The 19927-nt window shown below is 44.2% G+C and overlaps 1 protein-coding gene across 1 annotated transcript in view; it reads right to left on the bottom strand.

Moving 5' to 3' along the window:
• Positions 1-4588, bottom strand: part of VOPP1 (VOPP1 WW domain binding protein) — a 69503-nt gene extending 64915 nt beyond the window's left edge. The window contains exon 1 of the mRNA XM_068936014.1: positions 4202-4588. Coding sequence (XP_068792115.1) covers positions 4202-4252 — 51 coding nt within the window. The 5' untranslated portion in view covers positions 4253-4588. The remainder of the gene's footprint in view (positions 1-4201) is intronic.
• Positions 4589-19927: the final 15339 nt, after the last annotated feature.

Below are 19927 nucleotides of genomic sequence, written 5' to 3'. Positions count from 1 at the left end.
GCTAACCAGACGCTTAGGCACTTAAAGTTACCACGTAGTTTTAAAAGTGGAAGCTACCCAACAAACTACCACCAGAACTAAGCTGAGCAAGCGCTAACTATAAAACACCTCTATTAGCCCTGCAGCACAGGCAGCGCCCTCTGCCACACACGGACGCTTAAGCAGCTGGGTCCAGCCTCGCCAGCGACAACCCAGCTCTGATCCCTGCACTTCTGCGGCCTCTGGACTGCAAACCAGTGCCCGCTCTGCGAAGCGACCCACAAGGAGACGTGGGGTGCCTTACTCAGACTGAAAGCAAGCTTGCTTCAGCATGCGGAGCTTGGTTGGTTTTCTTTCTTTGGTGGTCAAGCTCTGATGGCCAAAGGCCCTCAGAAGACATCTGAAGAAATAAAAGGAGAAAAATCTTCATACACACCCAAAACTGCCAAACATCACTTGAAGACCCACTTTCAATCCTTCCATACAATTTACAACCATTTACCCACAAAAAACTAAGACTAGCTGCAGTGCTGTCACAGGGACCATGAGGTGCACTAGCAAGCAGGACTGCTGGCTGAATAAAGGTCCTGCAATTTGGGAAGGTAAAACGTGCAGAGCTCGGTACAATGGGTCTACCAGACACCCAGGCTCTTGGGGAAAAAGGGAGTTTCAGGAAATTCTGGTTAATACACATGGATACCTCCAATTAGCTGAATTAATTTCAAACAGAAAAAACAAGGTTCAACTCTTCCTGCAGGAAGCAAAGGTAACCATCAAGTTATCCATCCTAAAGTTTATCATTTCTGTCCATCCATGTAGCATTTGACAGTCTCATCCGTTAAATACTTCAACAATGATTAAGTTGCAAGCAAAACGTAAGGAGTCTTCGGCTTTTCTCTCTTCTCACAGCAGAGTTGGCTGGGGTTGGGGATTTTTTTGCACTGTGTGCACATGACGACTAGCATTAAAAAAGTCTTTGCGTTTATGGTGGAAAACTTTTGTCAAACAAGGAAACTCAGAATTCTTCCTTCCTTCTTTCCTACCACTAGAGCACTCGGGGAGTTTCCATAATTAATACACTGGAAGCTCTTCTAGAGAAAGGAGCAGCGTCCTAGCAGCAAGAGCTAGGAATTTCCTATGGGCAAATCCTGCTTCGATAGTGATGCCTTTGGCTGCCATAGCGAAAGCACTCACAAGCACGTACGGGTGCAAGCACCTTTCTCTGCCCTCCTCAACCCCTCTTTCTCATCTTGTCCCTTCAAATCAGAAATAATGAGTGATAACTTTCCCACTGGAGTGCTGCACAGTTAATTACTGACTGAAGTTTAACTCAAAAGAGAAAGAAATATGCCAAACATCTGAACTTATACACGGGCTTGAGAATGATTTATGATTAGTTGTGAAGAAGCTGTATTCTTGTCACATGTATAAACACAAACATTGCAAATATTGTCTTAGAATATGCATGGGTAAAAAGATACATGAATGCCTCACGACAACTATTTAGAGAGATTTAAGTAAAGAGAACTTAAAACATCAGTAAACTACTGCAAATTCTTACAAAGGGGATCAATTTTAAGAGTTTTTTTGCTTGGGGGGAGCGGGGGAGTTTTTTCCCCATTTGGATAATAGTCGAAACCTCTGGCAAAACGTGGAATGAAAAATTTATTCTAGAGTTCACACTACAATAAATATTGACCAAGATCACGTGGAAGTTGCAAATAAATTTAAGACAAATGGTAACAATGCAATTTCAGAGAACAATCAATATGGAAGTTAGCGCAAAGAACAGCAAGAGTTTTAAATGCCCAAAAAACCTTCCTAACAATCAGATGTCTGATTCAGTTATTTAAACTCCCAGTGTTCTGTTTCTGTGCCTTTTATCACGTAGAACGCGACCTATAACAATTCTTTTTATAACAATATTTTTTATTTACATAGCCTCTCATTTATAAAAGTATCCCAAGTGCTTCCAAAAAAAAAAAAATCCACAAATCCAGATGGCAAAACAAACATTCTAGATTAAAAGGAAAAATACAATTAAAATCAGTATAAAAGCTTAAATAATACTAACATGGGTTACAGCCAAAGAGGATTTATGCAAATTACTCTTCCAGGCACACAAGATCGCTCTCAACAGAATGTGCATTACAGAGCAAAGCCATCTAATCAAGCAGACCCCGAAAGCGCAGAACGTTTCACATTTTCAGATGAACAATTTCCTCTGGGGAATTCCAGCGTCTTTTTCACTGAAGCAACATTTTGCCATTTGTACTTTCCAAAGAGCTTCTATAGCATCAAGGAGCAACCGCAGGCCAGGCAGCGGGCCAGGTTTACAAACAGGGTAACACAACACAGCCCAATTAACTTTGAGAGAGTTGCATTTATTTACATTAAATGAGGATTTTGAAACCTATTGTTTTAGTATGATGGGAATGGATGACATAGAGGAAATATTTCCGGTATGTTGCCCACTATGCAGGTCGCATAAAGAAAACATCATTTTTATGAATTACATCCCTTACTGAAAACAATACAGCCAAAACTAAAGTTTCCAACTGCACCTTTTTTTTTTTTAAATAAGAATTAATTCATTTTCTGTTTGAACTGTTCCATCATAGAAACTATTCTGCTTTCCACCCTTCCAAAACCTTCAGCTAGACAGCCTCCAGAGAACGAGAGCTTTAAAAAGGCATCTAAGACAAGCCCAGGGGTGTTTCCAAAGTCAGTCAGAGGCGCCGCCTGGAACGTGTCCTAGCAATAAGGGAGACTGAAGCGCCCTGGCAAATCTGCAGAAGGGACACTTAGCACGGCAACGCGCCCCGTGCTGAACCTGCCTCGTGTTACTTATTGGCACCCTTTAATATGTCCTGAATTCAACCCCGAGGTTCAAACAAAGCACGATGGGGAGCTCTCTGCCTCCGCTCCCTTCCAAAACACATAAACGGATTTTCCTGCTGAAAAGGGAGCTAGCCTTCCAGCTCTGCAACATAATTTCACGGCACAAATCCGCCACCTCCCCAAATACGAGCTTCTCTTTTGTTGTTGCTGTTTGTTTGTTTGCTCTGACTATCCAGGCTGCACTACCAAGGCTTTCTAGGAAGTTTAAACCCATTGCTCTTCACCACCACAGTTCGCTCTGAGGTAGCGCTGGCAATGCCTGCCTCGCAATATTCGTTTTGTCCACAGAAGGATACCGCTCCAAAAATAGATACATCTTCCATCCTAACCCGTACGGAAATTCGCACGTTCCCAGGGGCTGTTTTGCTTCTCTGGGAGAGCCAGCCACCATTTAGACAAGACAGCATTCAACAGCTCGTACCCGTGCGTACAGGTCTGACGCCGAGCCAGCTCACGCACACCACAAACCATCTTCTTCTGCTCCCACAATTTAAAAAAAAAAAAAAAAAAAAAGGCATGTCACTGCTAACAGGTACGATGAGCGTAACTTGGCAGTCTCGTAAGCCAGCAGGATCACATTTTGCACAGCCCGGTGTCTTATCGGCATTGCCATGAACTCCTAACCGCACGGTTTCCTCGCTGTACACACCAGCACCTTGAGTTCATACGGACCGAGCTTGCCAGTTCTCGGTGAGGCAAAGCAAGTCCGTCCTGGCAAAGAAAGTAACTGCACAGCAGGCACTACAATGCTGCATTTAACCTTTCCCCCCACCCCGCCATCCCCTTCTCCTTTTCGGCCCCCAGGAGCCTGTGGAGAGATTTTTTTTTCCCTCTCGGCCCCTGGCAGCCGGCGAGCCCCCCGCGCCCGTCCCCACTTGCACGCTCCTCGCTCCCCGCAGATCTGCGTCCCGCTCTCCGGGGGGGAGAGGGGGTAAAAAACAACTAAAAATAAAGCACGTAATTGCACAAGGAATAAACGAATGGATAAATTAAAAAAGGCAGGAGGGCTGGCAGGGGAGAAGAGGACCGCAAAGCAAGGTCCAAAAGCCGCTCGCACCACAACCGAGCAGGGGCCCGGAGGCTCCGAGGCTGAAGCCGCCCCAGCTCCGCTGCACTTGCCCTCCGGCCGGGAGGCGGGGGGGGGGGGGGAGAGACCCCCCCACTCGTGCGGCCCCCGGCCCCACGCACGGAAACGCTGCTTTCCGCTGGGCGCCCCCCCACCCCCAAACACACAGCCCCCCGAAACACCCGCGGCGCTGAGACAATGAAATAACGCACACAATGAAAGCGAGCCCCCACGCATCCCCGCCTTCAGCCTTACCTCCAGCAGCAGGGAGAGCAGGACTAGGACCCAGGGCTGGAAATGGCTCATTTCTCCTCCTCGGTCGCGGGCTCGCCCCTGCCGGCTCAGATGCACACGGAAGCCGTCAGCAGCGCCATCGCCGGCGCCCGGCGGCGGGCAGCTCCCGCAGGGCGCCGGGGATTGGGGGGAGATTTGGAGGGGGGGGGGCGACACCCACGGCGGCCAGCCGGCACGCCCACGGGGGACACACACACACACACACGCGCGCCTAGGGGGCGGCGAGGAGGGGACACCCACCCACGCGCGGGGAGGGAAAGTGCACAAACCCCCACCTACGGGCCGACGAGAAGCCCCCGCCGGGCCGGCGCCCGCGTTGGGGGCAGAGGGACGAGGCGGGGGCAAAAGGGCCGGCGCGGGGCGGGGAAGGAGGCGGCGACCGGCCGAGGCAGCCAGCGCAGCGCGCCCTCTGCGGGCCGGCCGGGAGCCCGGGCGGCCGGGCTGGAGCGGGCAGCGGGTGAGGGCGGCCGATCCCCCCCGACCCGCACCCCGCGCCATGTCCGGCACGAAGATGCCCGATCCCCGGCCCGCCCGCGAGGGGGCGTCGCCAAGCGGGCGGTTTAACGGCCCCCAGGGGGAATAACGGCCCCGCGGCGGGATAACTGCCCCCCAAGGGGGTTAGCCGCCCCTCACCCCCAAAGGGGATAACTGCCCCCCGGCCCCCCCCCAACCCCGGCGCGGCCGTCGGGGCGGGTGGGCGCCGGGAGCACCCGGCGGTGACCCCCCCCGCCTCGTCCCCGAAACGCGCCGCACGGCTGCGCCCCGCCGCCCCCGGCCGTACCTGTGCCGACAAGGCCTGGCGCCCCTGGGAGCCCCCGGCGGGAGTCCGGCACCCCGGCCAGCCTGCGGTGACAAAGCCCGCGCCGCGTTAGAGCCCGAGCCCCTGCCCAAACGCCTCCCCAGCTCCCGCCGGCAAAACCGCGGCCCTCGGCGCCCGGCCGGGCGGCAAGCGAGTTGTTCGCGGTCCTTCAGAGGACGTGGCTAGTAGTTCGTGGTATCTCAGGTGCCACCAGGCCGGGATTGGGGCCAGAGGAGGCCAAAATAATGGAGGGTGGCGTTGGGAGGCCTCGAGGAAGAGGAGGGAGGGACAGCGCTGTCACCGTGGGGAGTGGGGCCCCCGGGGGAGCCCGGGCGGCCAACAGAGCACGGCCTCCAGCCCGGAGGAGCAGCAAGGTGTCATACAAAATAACGCTGCTACGCAGGTGGGAAGGAGCAGCACCAGGAAACGGATGAGCGAGGCCAACGTAAGCCAAGGTAAAGAGTGCTGCTGTGGTGAGCCCCTTGGATGGGAGCGGGAGCTGTTTGGAGAGGCCTCCTCCCGAACGTGCACAAGGGTGCAGCTCTGGCTCTTCAGAGGACAGACAGACCATGCCCGATGCGGTCATGGTCTTTCATTTGCTCAATGTCGTATTCTCCAAAAAGACTTTCCTGATAAATCTAGACCTGAGATGCCCTCAGACTCCTGCAGCCAGCCCAGTGACAGACGGCCAGTTCAGTTATGGATGTTTTCTTTACCACCACCTTTTTGTGGTGCTTACAGCCTCCTTTTCCCAGCCCTTTTCTGTCCGAACCACAACCAGACATGGCAGGGTATTCAGTGGCAAAGGAACTCAGTTGGTCTTTAACTTCTGGAGGGACTAGAGTTTAGCTGGGTGTCCTGCCTTAGGTTTATAGAAGAGCTAGGCCCAGGAGAACAGATATCAATATGGAAAGAAGGGGAAACTGTCTAACCTCCTCCTATTTCCCTGTGGAAGAGAGCTATTTCCAGGCAGTAGATCTGATGGAGGTGTACCCTTGTATCACTCTCCTTGAGTGATCTAGCTATTTAAAAAGCTATTAGCACGTCCTTGCAACACACAGTTCCTTGGTTCAGCACTCCCCTATTGTCATAGTCTCCAAGGAAGAAACTTGCCATCTCCTCCTGCCAGATAGCTCAACCAAATGTGCTGATTATATATTTCTGTATAATAAACTTTTGGGGGGTTTCAAAAGGTTTACAGCAGCAACTGTTAATCATGCATCCTCTCAGGCTCAGGTCGTACGTTCTTTATATAAGAAGTACCTGTAAGCTTTAAGAAATGCCTGTGCATTGTGTGGAACTGTGTACCCAGAGATAGCCTGCACAAGTTTTTCCAGAATGACCATGGATTTTGATGTCTCCATTTTGTTGCCAACCATGGGGAACTGCAAGGTGTATTTTCCAGCTGAACATTCACATCTCTAACTGAATTTGCTAGAAGATGCCTAAGGAGGTGTGACAGCCATGATTTTGTCCAACAGTAAAGACTGAAGGAGGTAACTTCTGAGCTATACACACAAGACTTCAGTCTGAACTGAAAAGTCACACTTCCCAGAACCTGGAGTGTAGAGAAAGACACATCATATATGAGGTATCACCTAAGATAAATCAGCTCATGTTGTCTCAACATACAAATACAAAGCCTAATGCATTATCAGCTGTTTTCAGAGCCCTACCCTCATGAACGGTTTTAAAACTAAACTCACTTCCCATCCCTGATTTCTGTGATTTTATATGACCTACGAGACAATGTTTTGGATGCACGCCGAGGCACGATGACTCTTCATGCAGAAGCCAAAAAGTGCGATCCATTGAGGGGTGCTGAATGAGTGGGAGCCTCTGTGCTGGACATGGCTGCTCCACGCTGCGGTTGTATTTCCCGGCAGGGGTTCTGCAGCAGCCTGGAGACGTGGAAATTCTGAGGGCAAAAATTCTAGAAGGACTGTGAAAACAGAAGGTGTGGTGAGAGCAAGCCAGGACGTAGGGAAAAGGTTGGAGAATCGAGACGCTTGTGATTGAAGACATTCCTACTCCTAAAAGCCAACTCTGCCCGTGCTTTCAGTTGATGGCCCACTGTCAAATATACCTAGGTAGGCAAGAGCCAGCTATCAGATACATTTCATTTAGTTATTAACACATAAGATACTACTGCTCTTAGTATAGGCTGAGAATCAAGACAGCATTAGAATATTTTTCTAGTAAAAGGAAGGCTTCCGCTGGGGCAAGAAAGAAAAAGGATTAAGGTTGTTTTTCCAGTAGGCAGATTAACAAGAGTGAGATAGAGGCAGTGGGCTGCAGGAAGAGGAAGCAGCACAGTCTGGAAGCGTATGCTTTCCAGTGCATAGTTTAGTATCTCACCTAGATAGGGATATCCTAAACTATACAAATCTTTGTAGGCCAAGAGATAAACTGAAAACGGAGAAGAAGCTACTGGCTCAGGAATAAACAGTTTTTGATTTCATTTCAGCCATTTCTAGGCTCCCTTTAGTGATGTCTTCTTTCATTTTCACCTAGATTCAAGGAACGACCTTCATCCCTGGGGTAAGCCCATTAACTTTAATGGAGTTAGAGTAGGGATGAACTTTGCGCAGCATGTGGCATTTTCTCTGCAAAAGTGTGAGTTGCAGCAGAGCCCTAAGAAGTTGTCTATGCAATAAATGAACACTTTCTGTCCACCGCTCTACAGCTCATCGGCAAGGGAGGCAGGGTGCACATGTGTCACCAGCTTGATAGAACAATAAAATGGGATAAGCCTTTTATTGTAAGCAAGGTCTCTGTGTAAAAATCAGCCCCGTACTTCACATTCTGATTCCAGTCTTTCTTCAGATACAGCTTTCAAATAGCTTAATTCTCCAGAGTGCCCAGCATCTAGGCTTAGAAACAAATATTTTAAAAAATATTTAGTTCCATGAGCAGCAGCATTAATGTAGCTTAATTTCATCTGATTAAGGCTTTTACTGCAGCTGAATTGTCCCTCTCCTCAGTGGATTCTTAGATGTTCCGTAATAATATTGCCATCTTTCTCTCAATGGAGGTACTAATATTAATATATTTCTTTTTCTCAGCCATCGCTATTTCCTGCAGCCTAAAAGAACAAGCTATCTTTGAGATTGCCTCTACCAGATTCATTTGAAATTGAACAACAGGTGCAATGATTACGAGGATGGACTGCCACACAATACATTTACGAGTGAGTGGATATATATATGAGTGAGTGTATTATGTAGGCCTTATTTATTCTGAAACCACACAGCTAAATATTTTAAAAACATGTAGTGCTTATTGACTGCTTTTTATTGAGTGTTTTCTTATTTACGTTGAAATAGTTGTTTCTAATACTGTTAAGAAATACTTGATTCCACAAGGGCTGTGTATGAAGCAGGTAACAACTTTGTTATAAACAAACAAATACAATATTCTCATTTGCTTATGAAGTGCAAGTAATTGCATACATCTACTGTTTTGTATTATTAAAGCATGATTCCCATTTGTTTTCCAAACTCTATATTTTAAGTGTAGGATCACCTCAAATTTATTTTGAGATGCTTTTTTATAATTACGTAAATGGAAATATCATTTGTCAGTGTCAGAAGTAAAAAAAAATCGTAAGTTATATAAAATATTCAGTAAATGTCTCAGCCTTCCAAAGTTGTCATTGAAACTACATTAGCATTATGCATTTGAAAACAGGCAGAAAAGATATTGTATTCATGAATACAGCAATAATCAGCCAAGATAAATTTAATGTCATACTTCTGCAGCTTCCGTATCTTGTCCATGGCACTCTATTGATCTCTGTATATTTATTTTGTATAAATAACCTATGCCTCTTTCACATGGGATATTTCCTGAAAAAATGTGTGCCTGTTTTCCTAATGGCTAGCACAGGGGGCAAGTTTACACAAAAATGTATTCTCTTGGCAGAATAATAGCTAAATTATTATCCAGCTTCCTAGAATAACACAGACTAATTTTTTTCATCACTTCTGCCCATCATGACTGACTTTCAAGAAAACTTTTGCATCTTATTCAGCGACTTTTCTAAGTTTTAACATCCTATTCCAAGTTCAGTGGCATGTTGCTCCCAGTGCCTGCATCTTCAATAGTTTTATTTTCACTAAGAGTCTTTGGAGGGTTAGAGAGATGATCCAGAGCTGTTAGCCTGTTTTGAAACTGAAATGTAAATATTTATATCCTCTGCAGCCTAATTTTAGTGTGGAAAGCTATTATTGAGCTGAAGAGCACCAGTCCAAACAAATTACCTTATTCATATTTTAGTAGTCCAATGCATCCAAACACTTTTTTTTTTCATGTAATGCCAGCATCACCATTTATATCTGCAAAGCACATTAAAAGATCAGAATTCTAGCAGTTTTCCATAACTGCCGAAATTTAAAAAAAATCGCTAAACAGAAACAAAATGGCTTCTTACTGGACTGTATTTTGAAATTTCCAAATAAATGTCCTTAGTGGTCATAGTTACTGTATACTACCACACTGGAATAACTGTGACCACTTAAGATAACATCGCCAGTAAAACATAAGATATCTAACAGATTTGCTAAGAAATGAAGGACACAGTGATTATTTATAAAGTACCATACTTTGGCTCTCCTGGGGAACGGTAAAGATGTGCTAGTGGCTGCTCGCGTAGCGCTGATCACATTTTGTGACCTGCAGTCTCTTGGCACAGTCAGGTATTTGTCCATCCTATCAAATAAACAATTCTACAACAAACAGTATTTTAAGGAGTAAAAGCTGAACATTAGTATTCAGAAGGATGAAGCTAATTGATTAAACGTACTGCACAATGTAACCAGAATAGCCATATCAATCAAATCAAATGCTTTTTTGCTCCATTTTTTCAATCAAGAATGAAGTTTATCCTCTCAAATAGCAAAGATACTAATACTTTGTGTTATAGAGCTCAGGATCGCAAAGGGATTATTTTTAATGAAAGATGGACCATTTGTAAATGTAGACTCTTTGTTTGCAGTCCATGCTGGAAGGTCAAACATTTGCTTGGTGGAAGGATTAAGGAAGGATAACTTCATTCAGGGTATTGTTATAGGACCAAAGCTCAGCTAACAAAACATTTAGCTCCAAATGCCTATTTGGGCTTCTGTCATTGATTTCAATAGATAATTAGAAGGCTAAACACATGCTGTTGGAGCCAGACCTCATTTTGCACCACTTCAGACCTGTGCACAGGAAGTATAAAATGCTGCCAAATCAGAGCAGTAACTTTTTATGCTGCCTTTGAATTGTTTGTAAGGAAGATAGAAGGAGCAGGTCGTAGAGACTGAGACTGTTGAGAGCAAATAAGATGCAGGAAAAGATCCATCATTTTTCAGAGAAGGACTGATTTCAGCAAAAGTGCAGGAGACCCATTGCAGAGCATGTAGCTGTCTGTCAGTGGAGGACAGGGCTGCATTTTATCTGTAGGAGATATGAAGATCAGATGAACGAGCCTAACTTTGGCTAGATAGAATTGGAGTCAGAAAATGAGTCAGATTTTGTCAGGAAGACTGGGAAACCATGAGAGGAAAAGGGAAGCAGGAACGGGAAGGGACTCCGAGGGGAAAGGTACAGTGCAACAGAGCGCTATGAACATAAGCAATATCGTGCGCATGGACAGAAATGATAGGAAACAGCAATCCCTAGCTGTTGATACTTGTACCACAGATGGTATGTACTCCACAGGGTGGAACTAACTTGGTGCAGGTAACACCGATGCAATTTGTGTCCTCCTTTGGGAAAGTGAGAGCCTGTGATACAGAGGCAGAGGTAGGGGACAGCAGTCCCTCTCCCACTACACCCTTGCTGTATGGCCACGCATAGAGCCAATAACTGCTGTCTGCTATCATCAAGGTTTAATAATCCAGTTGTAACTTATGCAGAAATAGGTAATACACCAAAGCACTTCTTGGTTCAGATTTTTTTAGGCAGGACAGCAAGCTGCAGACAGAAGAAGGATGCTCTAGCTGAATGTCTGTGCACCCCTATCAGCACTTACTTGCTCTCTTTTTTGCTCACCACTAATTTCTTCTGCAGAACAGCCCCTTGATTTAAAATTATGGTTCAATTCACCCTAAGTGGTAAAAGAAAAGGGATGAGGAGAGGAAAGGGATGTTGGCAGAGACAAAAAACTAGAACTGATCATTGCCTGGAATATGTTGTGTATCCTGATAGTCTAAGTGAGGTCTCTTAGCGCTCTGGAGAAAATGCCTAGAGAAGGCAATTCCAAGCACATGGTGGCATAATGGAAATGCAAAGCTGTTCCCCGTGGCCTGTGAAGACAAACTCTCTGAAATGAAATCATCTGGAGCAGCTTATTTTTCCATTATCTTATCTTGTCTTCCTGTCTGTGCTGTGAATGGAGCCTCTAAACCTTTACGACATTCTAGTAGCCAAAGAATAGAAAGCTCATCAGTTCAGAGTCTGGAATAATGAGACCTTGGTGACCCCATTCTTCTCCTACCAATGTAAGTTGGGGTTAATTTCACTGAAGTCAATGGTACAAATATAAAACCAATGGAGAAAGAGAATCAGGTTTTAGATTTCAGCTCTAAGTCAAACAAAAAGACCAAGTTGCCTAATAGGGGTTTTGCTTCTCCATTTAAAGTAGTAAGCCTTTCCCATTTTTTCCCCTCTAGTGTGAATCTTTCTGTAGCACTCAGAGAATTCCTTTCTCACTATAGCCTGGATATTTCAATGTGAGAAATAACATCTCATTAAATAAAGATGGAAAAATGCATCAGTTCTCAGAGAACTACAGCCAAAGCCTTTATTAACTAATGCACCCCCAGTAGTCTCAATTTTCTCTTATTGTAGTGAGAAGGGAAGAGAAAGAGAATTAAGCTGTTGCTGGACTGCAAAATCAACGCTAGACGTGTTCTAGAAATCACAGGGGATAAAATGCAACTGCCGCCAGAATGACAGGAAATCATAACAGTATTAATGGGGGATCTGATCTGCAAAACAGAATATTTTTGATAATGGAAAATATGTAGGGCTATTACAAGAACTGTGCAATGATGTTATTTACTTGGTCTATTGTAGCAATCTTTCAAAGACTCATGGGGGTCCATTATGAAAAGGAAGCTAATTTAACCTTTAATCAGCCTTCTTTGAGATCTGGTATCTGTGTACATTCACATACATGCAACAGTTTGGGAATGTTTGCCTCACTATCACCCACAGTGGCATCCCCATTCACCTATTCTCCCATGTTCTTCCACTCCCCTCTGGTGTTGCATGCAGAGTCAAAAGTGGGGAGCAAGTATATCTCCCTCTCAGGCCATCTCAGCTCCCAGCTTCCTGAAAATTCAAAAGGAGCTCAAAGAACAGTAGGAAGTCAGTGGAGATAAATAAGTAACCTTTCCTTCTTGTTTGAGTGACTATCCATAAGCGTGCCTGGTAGGTGATTCCAAACCCCTCAATAATACAGACAAAGTCTACCTACCAGCCAAGGCTGTGAAGCAGTCTTGATGGTATGAATACATAGCTTAGGTAAAAATGCCAGGCAGGTAGATCTCCTGCAAAGCTGGTGTAGAGGGCACGAGGTATAGCTGAGTCACAAGTCATAGTGTGTGAACTCCAGACAGATCTGTCAATGTGTGAGCTCTCAGGCAAGGAAACTTTCAAGAAAGATGATGAGTCAGGGAAGGCAAATGGAGAATAAAGGAGATAGGATGTGGCTTGTATCCCTTGGGCAGGGTCGCCAAACACTTGCCTTGGGGTTAAGTTTCATAGTGCTAAACCCCTCAGGCACAAAACGCAGAATTGATATGAGTGCTGGCATCTGGACAATTTTTGCAGTCTAAGTGGATGCTGAGAGGCTGTGGACAAGAAAGCTCTAGATTTGCTGAAATATGAACAGTGAGGTGTTCTCTGTCGAAAGTGAAGAAAGAAGCTCAACAGATTGTAGTAGGCTTCGATAGGTATAAGATCTCTTCAATGAAGATACTAGATAGGTCTTTTTCCCTCAAAAGGCTTGTCAGGAAGGACGCGTTCCTTCTTCAGAAAACCTGAGGATCAAAGCCAAGAATTTCTCTCTGGGTTGAACATGCAGGCAGGTAGTGAAGCATGTAAGATCCTGAATAAGGAAACTACCTTGATTTGCTTTGAGAGCGCATATGGCTTATCACGTAAATCAAGACAGGTCCTTCAGCTGAGGCGTATCAGTTGAGTAACTTAAGATGTATGCTGTCGGACCAGTTCATTGTGTAAATCTGAATGTAAGGGCTTAGTAAACAATAGAGTCTGTTGAAGTCAATGATTTATTATTTGCTTGGCCTTAACAAGCTGCTGATGCTATTCAGCATGGACAAACATCTCATGCCTACCTAAACTCCACTACAGCTTTTATTATCTGAGGCACTTCTTATCAGCTGTTCTAAACTACTGCAGCATGCTGTGCATTGTTAAATAACTTTCAAGCAGCTCTGTTTTCAACTATACTAGATTTTACCAGCATGACTTGCCTTATGTTAGCACATATTTGCCTGGCCTTCAGTCAATTTCAAGTCCTATCATTAGAATCTGTACTTATGCTCCCATGCCTGCTTCTTGTAATGATCTCTCCTCTCTTCCAGCTAGCCCAGCCTTGAGAATCCACATTATGAGCACACTCCAGGGCTTACTTATGTTTTAGGAAAGAAGACTTGGATTTTCTTGGCTTGCAGATACCGGAAAGGCAATGGGAGCCCAGGTGTAGAAATAAAGCTTTTTTCTGAACATGACAAAAGAATTGCAGGAGGAGGGATGTGGCAGAGGTAAATAACACTGCTGGGATACAGGGGTGGAGCCAAGTCAGTCCTATTAAAAGACAAAGGATGCTGCCAATCTAAGATTGCCCTCCATAGCAACCATTGCTACGTGATTCTGGATGCTATAATAGGCTGGTATCTTGTTAGTGCTTCTGTCTGATAGTAGGGGCTGCATGACAGTCACATAAAAGCCTCCCAGAAGCATAAACTGGTGAAGCATTTGAGGTGGGAACCTAAAATGATACAGACTCCATGGAGAAGCAGGAACTTTTCGGGAGCCACCCAGAAATGGCCCAAACAAGGATCCCATCTTAGGGATCCTCCAAGAGAAAAGAAATGAGGAAAAAATGATTCCCTGTTCATTGCCCCAAGTCTTCCCATCCTCAGCCTCTTCCTCAGTCATCCCATTCCTTTCTCTCTCCTCTCTTTCCCAAATAGCAACTGACTGCGCAGAAGGAAGGAACAAAACAGCGTGGTGAAGCATACCAATAGCATTAAGAATATATACTTGCAGCCATAGCCAAAAAAATAATAAAACTATCCTACAGTCAATCAAAAAACCATTCCCAGGTGCATTCTTTTGACAGAGATAGATTGAATTCTTAGCAACATACACCAATGCATACAAAAGAACAGAAAACAGATGTAAAGTAATAACAGTTTCTGGGATGGCAGACATTGAGCAATGGATCAGAAGAGGATCTCTTTGGGCTGCAGCCCTGAACATTGAAACACTTGCTTGAGAAGAAGGGGATATGCTCTGATACAGACTGAGTTGCGGGGAATTGCTGTAGCACATAAGAGAAGTGTTGGAAACCTACAGCTCAGTGCAACAATCCTTACACACTCATATGCTCGACGGTGGAGCGACGGACAGCAGGATACCAACAAGCCAAGGGCAATATGGCTTTTACCAGTGAAACCATTCAGCTTGCAGGTGCACACAGCGCAGCTGTACACAGCAGCACATGGCAACATGTTAATTATTTATTAATTATCTATTTATAATTATCAATAAAACTGCTTTTGAAGTTAGCAGGAATTCTGCCTGAAGAGTGATGCAGTTCCCAAGGTAAAGTGCGTCTGGACTCCATTCAGGATGAATCCATCATCCTTTTGTCCCCTTTTAGCGGTGGTGAGAGGTATTTACATGGACAATAGGACCGACAGGAGAAAACGGCCTTCATAAAGAAGCCATTAGACTAGCTTTTCACAGTACAAAAAAAACAGATTTGAGTGCAAGCATAAGACGACTATTCTAGCAGTAGCTCAGCCTCAGAGTGTTTACACTGTGCCTGGGAAGAGCCAAATTTAAGAAATTTGTTGGTAGATGAGGCTGGTAATATGCATAGCCCTTCTTATGCCTAATGTATTCATACCTCATGAAAGAGAGAGCTTGTGCCTGTGCTACGATATGGAGTGCAGGATATCCACTATCTGCAAGCTCCAAAGCTAGGGTAAGATGCTTTTTTATCTCAGGCTTGAGGGATTACAATGCAGATGGTCTTAAGAATGCAGAAATATCTTCACTGTCAGTAAATGTTATTTCTTAATAGCTAGATCCAAATGCTTTTCAAATGGAATGCAAAATATTTTATTTATAACTAAAACCAAAACAGCGAAATTATTGTATTTCAAATTGAAATAACTGATCACTTAGTCTTTTGGTGTCCTAATAGGATGCCCTCAGACCTGTAATTATAAGACCGTAAACTGAGTAGCTCTAATAGCTGTCTTTTCATCCAGCCGTTCTTGCTCACAGAAATAAAGACAAACACAGTATGTTACAGTGCTTCTTCAGATCACTAGACTAACCTAATCTAATTTAGGCTGGCAACCTTTAATTTTAACTAGGTCAGTTCACGGTATGAAACCACAGAGAAAACCATCCTGACAATTCAAAATTATAAAGTATTGGAAACAATAAGAGTCTGAAATTGCATGTAGAAGAACAGTAGTGTACAAATGAAGGTAACCACAATGGAAAATATTGTGTGAAGCTGCCACAGGAAAAAGAAGCTCACTTTAGAAAAATGTCATTTACTTGCATTGGGTGAGCTCCAACAAGCTATTGAAGTCAGCAGGGGATCTTTTTCTTGCTTTCAGAGGACTTTGGCTCATAGCCATCGTTTCTCGTAGTTCAGAGAATCAATTTGATTCTTGGACTGTTGAGACTGAATTGAACAAATAATACTTATGTTGATAATATGGAACCCTGTTTGACTAATTCAAGCATGTTTTGCTCCCCAAACTGAATGACTATGTGAATGCCACCTTTACTGCTAGTGTCACTTAACTTTACTGAGTCAGGACCCTAAGAACTCCTCGCACCCGTGTGCTGCCTACACTTACTCTGGGATGCACAGTGCCTAGAGGGCTAAGATACTGGCAGGTGCTGCTTTCAAAGACCTTTAAGAGCTAATACACATTTTAATATTCCTAACTTACAGATTTTAATTAAATCAAATGTCAGTGGAATCATATTATTTTCTACTGGTTAGATTTTAATGAAATTTTAAACTGATCCTTCACTATAATGAAATAATTATGTAACACAAGGATATGTGCACTTTGTGTGCCGTCATCTTCTACTAAGGAAGAAGAAAATCAAGCAGTTTTCTCAATCTTCAGATAAATGATACATAATTCTCCCTATTTGTGTTTACTGATATCAGATGTGCGCTCTCCCCTATAAAGCATGTCTTACTTGTATTTATGTTGATCTACTATTCTCCTTCACCCTCTCTTACTGCTAAAACACATAGAGTGTATTTTGCTTCTGGCTGAAGAAGACAAGTTAGCATCGTCAGGACTGATGGCTATTGCCTGGCTGCTTGAGTAATACAGAGCCCAGAAAGCTTACTCTTCTCGGTTACAAAGAATGAAGTATTAAAGCCTTCTCTTGCAGGCAGTCAACAAAAATAAACAAGCTTGAGCAGCTTTGAGAATTAGGAGAGTACGTTAGGATAAAAATCTGTTTACAGGAAGTGGGCACTTAATGCTGAGATGAAAGGATGTCAGGAAGGAGGAAATGGCAGCAGTGTTTGACCTGATGGCATAATTCAAGGGCCTCTGACTTCACTCAAACCATCATGCTTCTCTTTCCTGTGATTATTCTATATGCAGTGAAGGAATTAGAAAGGTGTTTGGTGCTCTGGTGAACCCTCATAAGCCATTTTGTTCCCTTCTCCGCTCCCCAGAGTGGAGTCGTGTCTCTGTGAGGGACGTAAGGTCTTCAGGGAAAAGATGTAGAAACCCCACCACTGCACCACAGGGAAAATTCCTTCCCGCCCAGCAGCCACACACACTATGTGCTATGCAGCACACTATGTGCTGCACTTTTTAAATCTTTGTCTCTAATAAGTAAATGAAGACATCAGAAAAGAGACAGTTCTACAGTCTAGGTACGCATGAAAAACACTGCCGTGTCTTTTGGCCTGAATGTGGTTAGCCACTTAGTATGTAGGGTCATACAGGGATCCCTGTGGATAAGTTTTCTACATGACACCAGGCAGATGAATTCTCAGTATAATCTTGTCTTATTACAGTGCTGTATACAACGTCCTGTTTTCCTGTGCAAAGTAGAAGCAAAGAAATTGCCTGCTGTAGTTTGCTCAAAGTCACAATTTCCTATCCTTCCAAAAATACTGAGCTCAAGAAACTCTCTCTGCTTCCTCTCAAGGTCATTCCTTCTTCACAGGCCTTCTTCAAGCTTTCTGCTCCAACACGCTCACAGGCACTCAATTATCCACCGCCAGGAGTGGCTGAGTCCTAGCGTGCTCTTAGCCTACTGCCCATATTCGCCCAGCCCCTGCTGTTTTTAATCACATGACAGGGCTTGACTGCTACTTTTGTTTAGCCTGAAGGTGCTTTAATGAATGAGGGTTTGCTAGTGTAGACGGATCTGAGATTTCCCATTACCACCTCTCCATATAACATCCCACTTTAACCCTAAAGGAGGGTATGGAATTGACCATAGCTGCAGTTCTCATACTTTAAACATCAACAGACCCACTGGCAGTCCTCACATGTGTTCATGGTGTATCCCCCACGCAAATGAAGAAACTTTCAACGCAACTCATTTTAGAGTTTAGCATGGCTTCGTGCACCAGCCAGAAGTCATTTACCTTCATTCATAGGCCATAGCTTATACATGGGCTACAGCCATTAACTTACAGGAAATCTCCTGAGTCATCAAGCCCAGTTTCTTGCTATTTCAAATATTTCACACAATCTCTCCATAAATTTACCAAAAGCCGTCTTCCCACTTATCAAGTTCTGTTGCAAAGCTAAGGGAAAAATAATATGTAAAAAACCCTGTACAAACTCAGTACTCAATGTTTGCCAGTTAGGAAAGCCATCTCAAATCTAAATTAACTTCCAAATAAAATATCCTTGGAACTTTCCCTCCACTTTGCCTGGTTATCTTTCAGCCAAGGTGAGGACTAATTAACCATAGTCCATCACATCCCCCCTTTAGCCCAATGTGCTCCAGTGGATACTGCAGCTGCGATAACTAAGAGGGGACACTTCTATAGGGTTCCTTACATGTTTCTACTTTTTTTTGTGGATTATTATTCTGTGTTCAGTCACAACTCCTTCTAACTTGAGCTGCCATCACTGCATTATCAATTTTTAGTAGCAGGAAGCTGAAACATTGTCTCCTCCCAAATAGTCTTCATGTCTTGCGTCAAGACTTCCTGGAATCTGTAAGTACTGCTTGTATCTTTCCCCAGGGACTTTGATATATGGGTAGTCTAAAATAGGAATGGTCTCAAGAGGTTTTTTTCACACTCTGTTAAGTTCTGGGTTCCCCTTTTCATAAACTGTCACAATGGTTTTGCAATATAGGTAAAGCTTCTATGATAAGATCTGACCCCTGTGTGCATCTGCTGTGAGTATCTGTGGAGTTGGCCCAATTTGCACAGCTTCACATTTTTTTCTGATGCTGGAAATTCCCTCTTTACTGACTGTATGTGATAGGCAACTTCTACTATAGCAGCTGTCATGTCTCCAATTTTATTTTCAGAAGAGTACCTTTACTTCTTTCACAGTTTATAAATATATCTACTCCTATTCCCAGCTTTAGCATGTGCCAAGATAATACATAAGGACAACAAAAAGCTTGAGAAAGGCATAAACATGTAAGAACATCTGTACTGGGACCATCTAACCTAGTATCCTCCCTCCAGCATTGGCTATAAGCAGATGCTAGAGAAGGACAGGGCCAACATTTACAATACTTCTTCCTAGTGCTCTTCCATGTTCCAGCTGTGCATCATCGTCAGTGCAATTAGTACAGAACCAGCTCATAATGTCAGCATAGACAGGACTTCCGGAAGGAGGAGGTTTGTGAAGAAAGGTTTCAGCTTTAGCCTTTGCGTCCTTTCCGTATTATGATGTTGACTCTGACCAGGAGCATTTTGATTCTGCTGTGGGGATGTTGGCAATGTGCCTTTAACTTCCAGAATTGAGTCTCACACTGCTGTAAGCTAAGTGTTGCACCAGCCAAAGGTTTTTCCAGGTTGCTTCCAAGTGTGGAGCTTGGATCTTACAGGGAGAACTATAAATTTTTGTGACTATTGGAAGGGAGAACAGACCCATGTGAAATACCAAAGAAATGGCGGAGCAGGAGATGGCAGGGAGAAGTAAAAGAACTTGCAGAAGCTTCCTAAGAAGGTGGAGAAAGGTGGATGAGTTATTAAGCAGGAGGAGGCCATGTTCCAGGAAGCCAGATGTAGCCCTTTTAAGCACATTTTGAATGCACATGTACGATCTCAGAAGAAAGCATCAGAAACATACAGTAGTCAAACTATTATAGCAAAGAGCAATAGGAAGTGCCAAGATCCCTCATTGTGTTTATTTCTAGTTTGACAGTCAGTTATTATCTGCTTCTCATCTGTCTGTTTTTTATTATCGATCCCACATTTGTCCAGCAATGCTGTAAGAGGAAAGGCACAACTAGCCAAAGGCATCTTCAGAAATGACTTTCTTGGTAATTTCACTTGGGCTAGTGAAGAAGAAATAGGCATGCGTATGCAGAACCTTCTGATAAGAGTCCAAAAACTGAACTGCATAAGGCCATCGTGGAAAGAGTGGAGGCTCAAGAAAATAATT

The sequence above is a fragment of the Struthio camelus genome, chromosome 2 (assembly GCF_040807025.1).
Source record: "Struthio camelus isolate bStrCam1 chromosome 2, bStrCam1.hap1, whole genome shotgun sequence".
Taxonomy (NCBI): Eukaryota; Metazoa; Chordata; class Aves; order Struthioniformes; family Struthionidae; genus Struthio; species Struthio camelus.
Note: the sequence above shows the minus strand (reverse complement) of the source record. Positions and strands in the feature narration are given on the sequence as shown.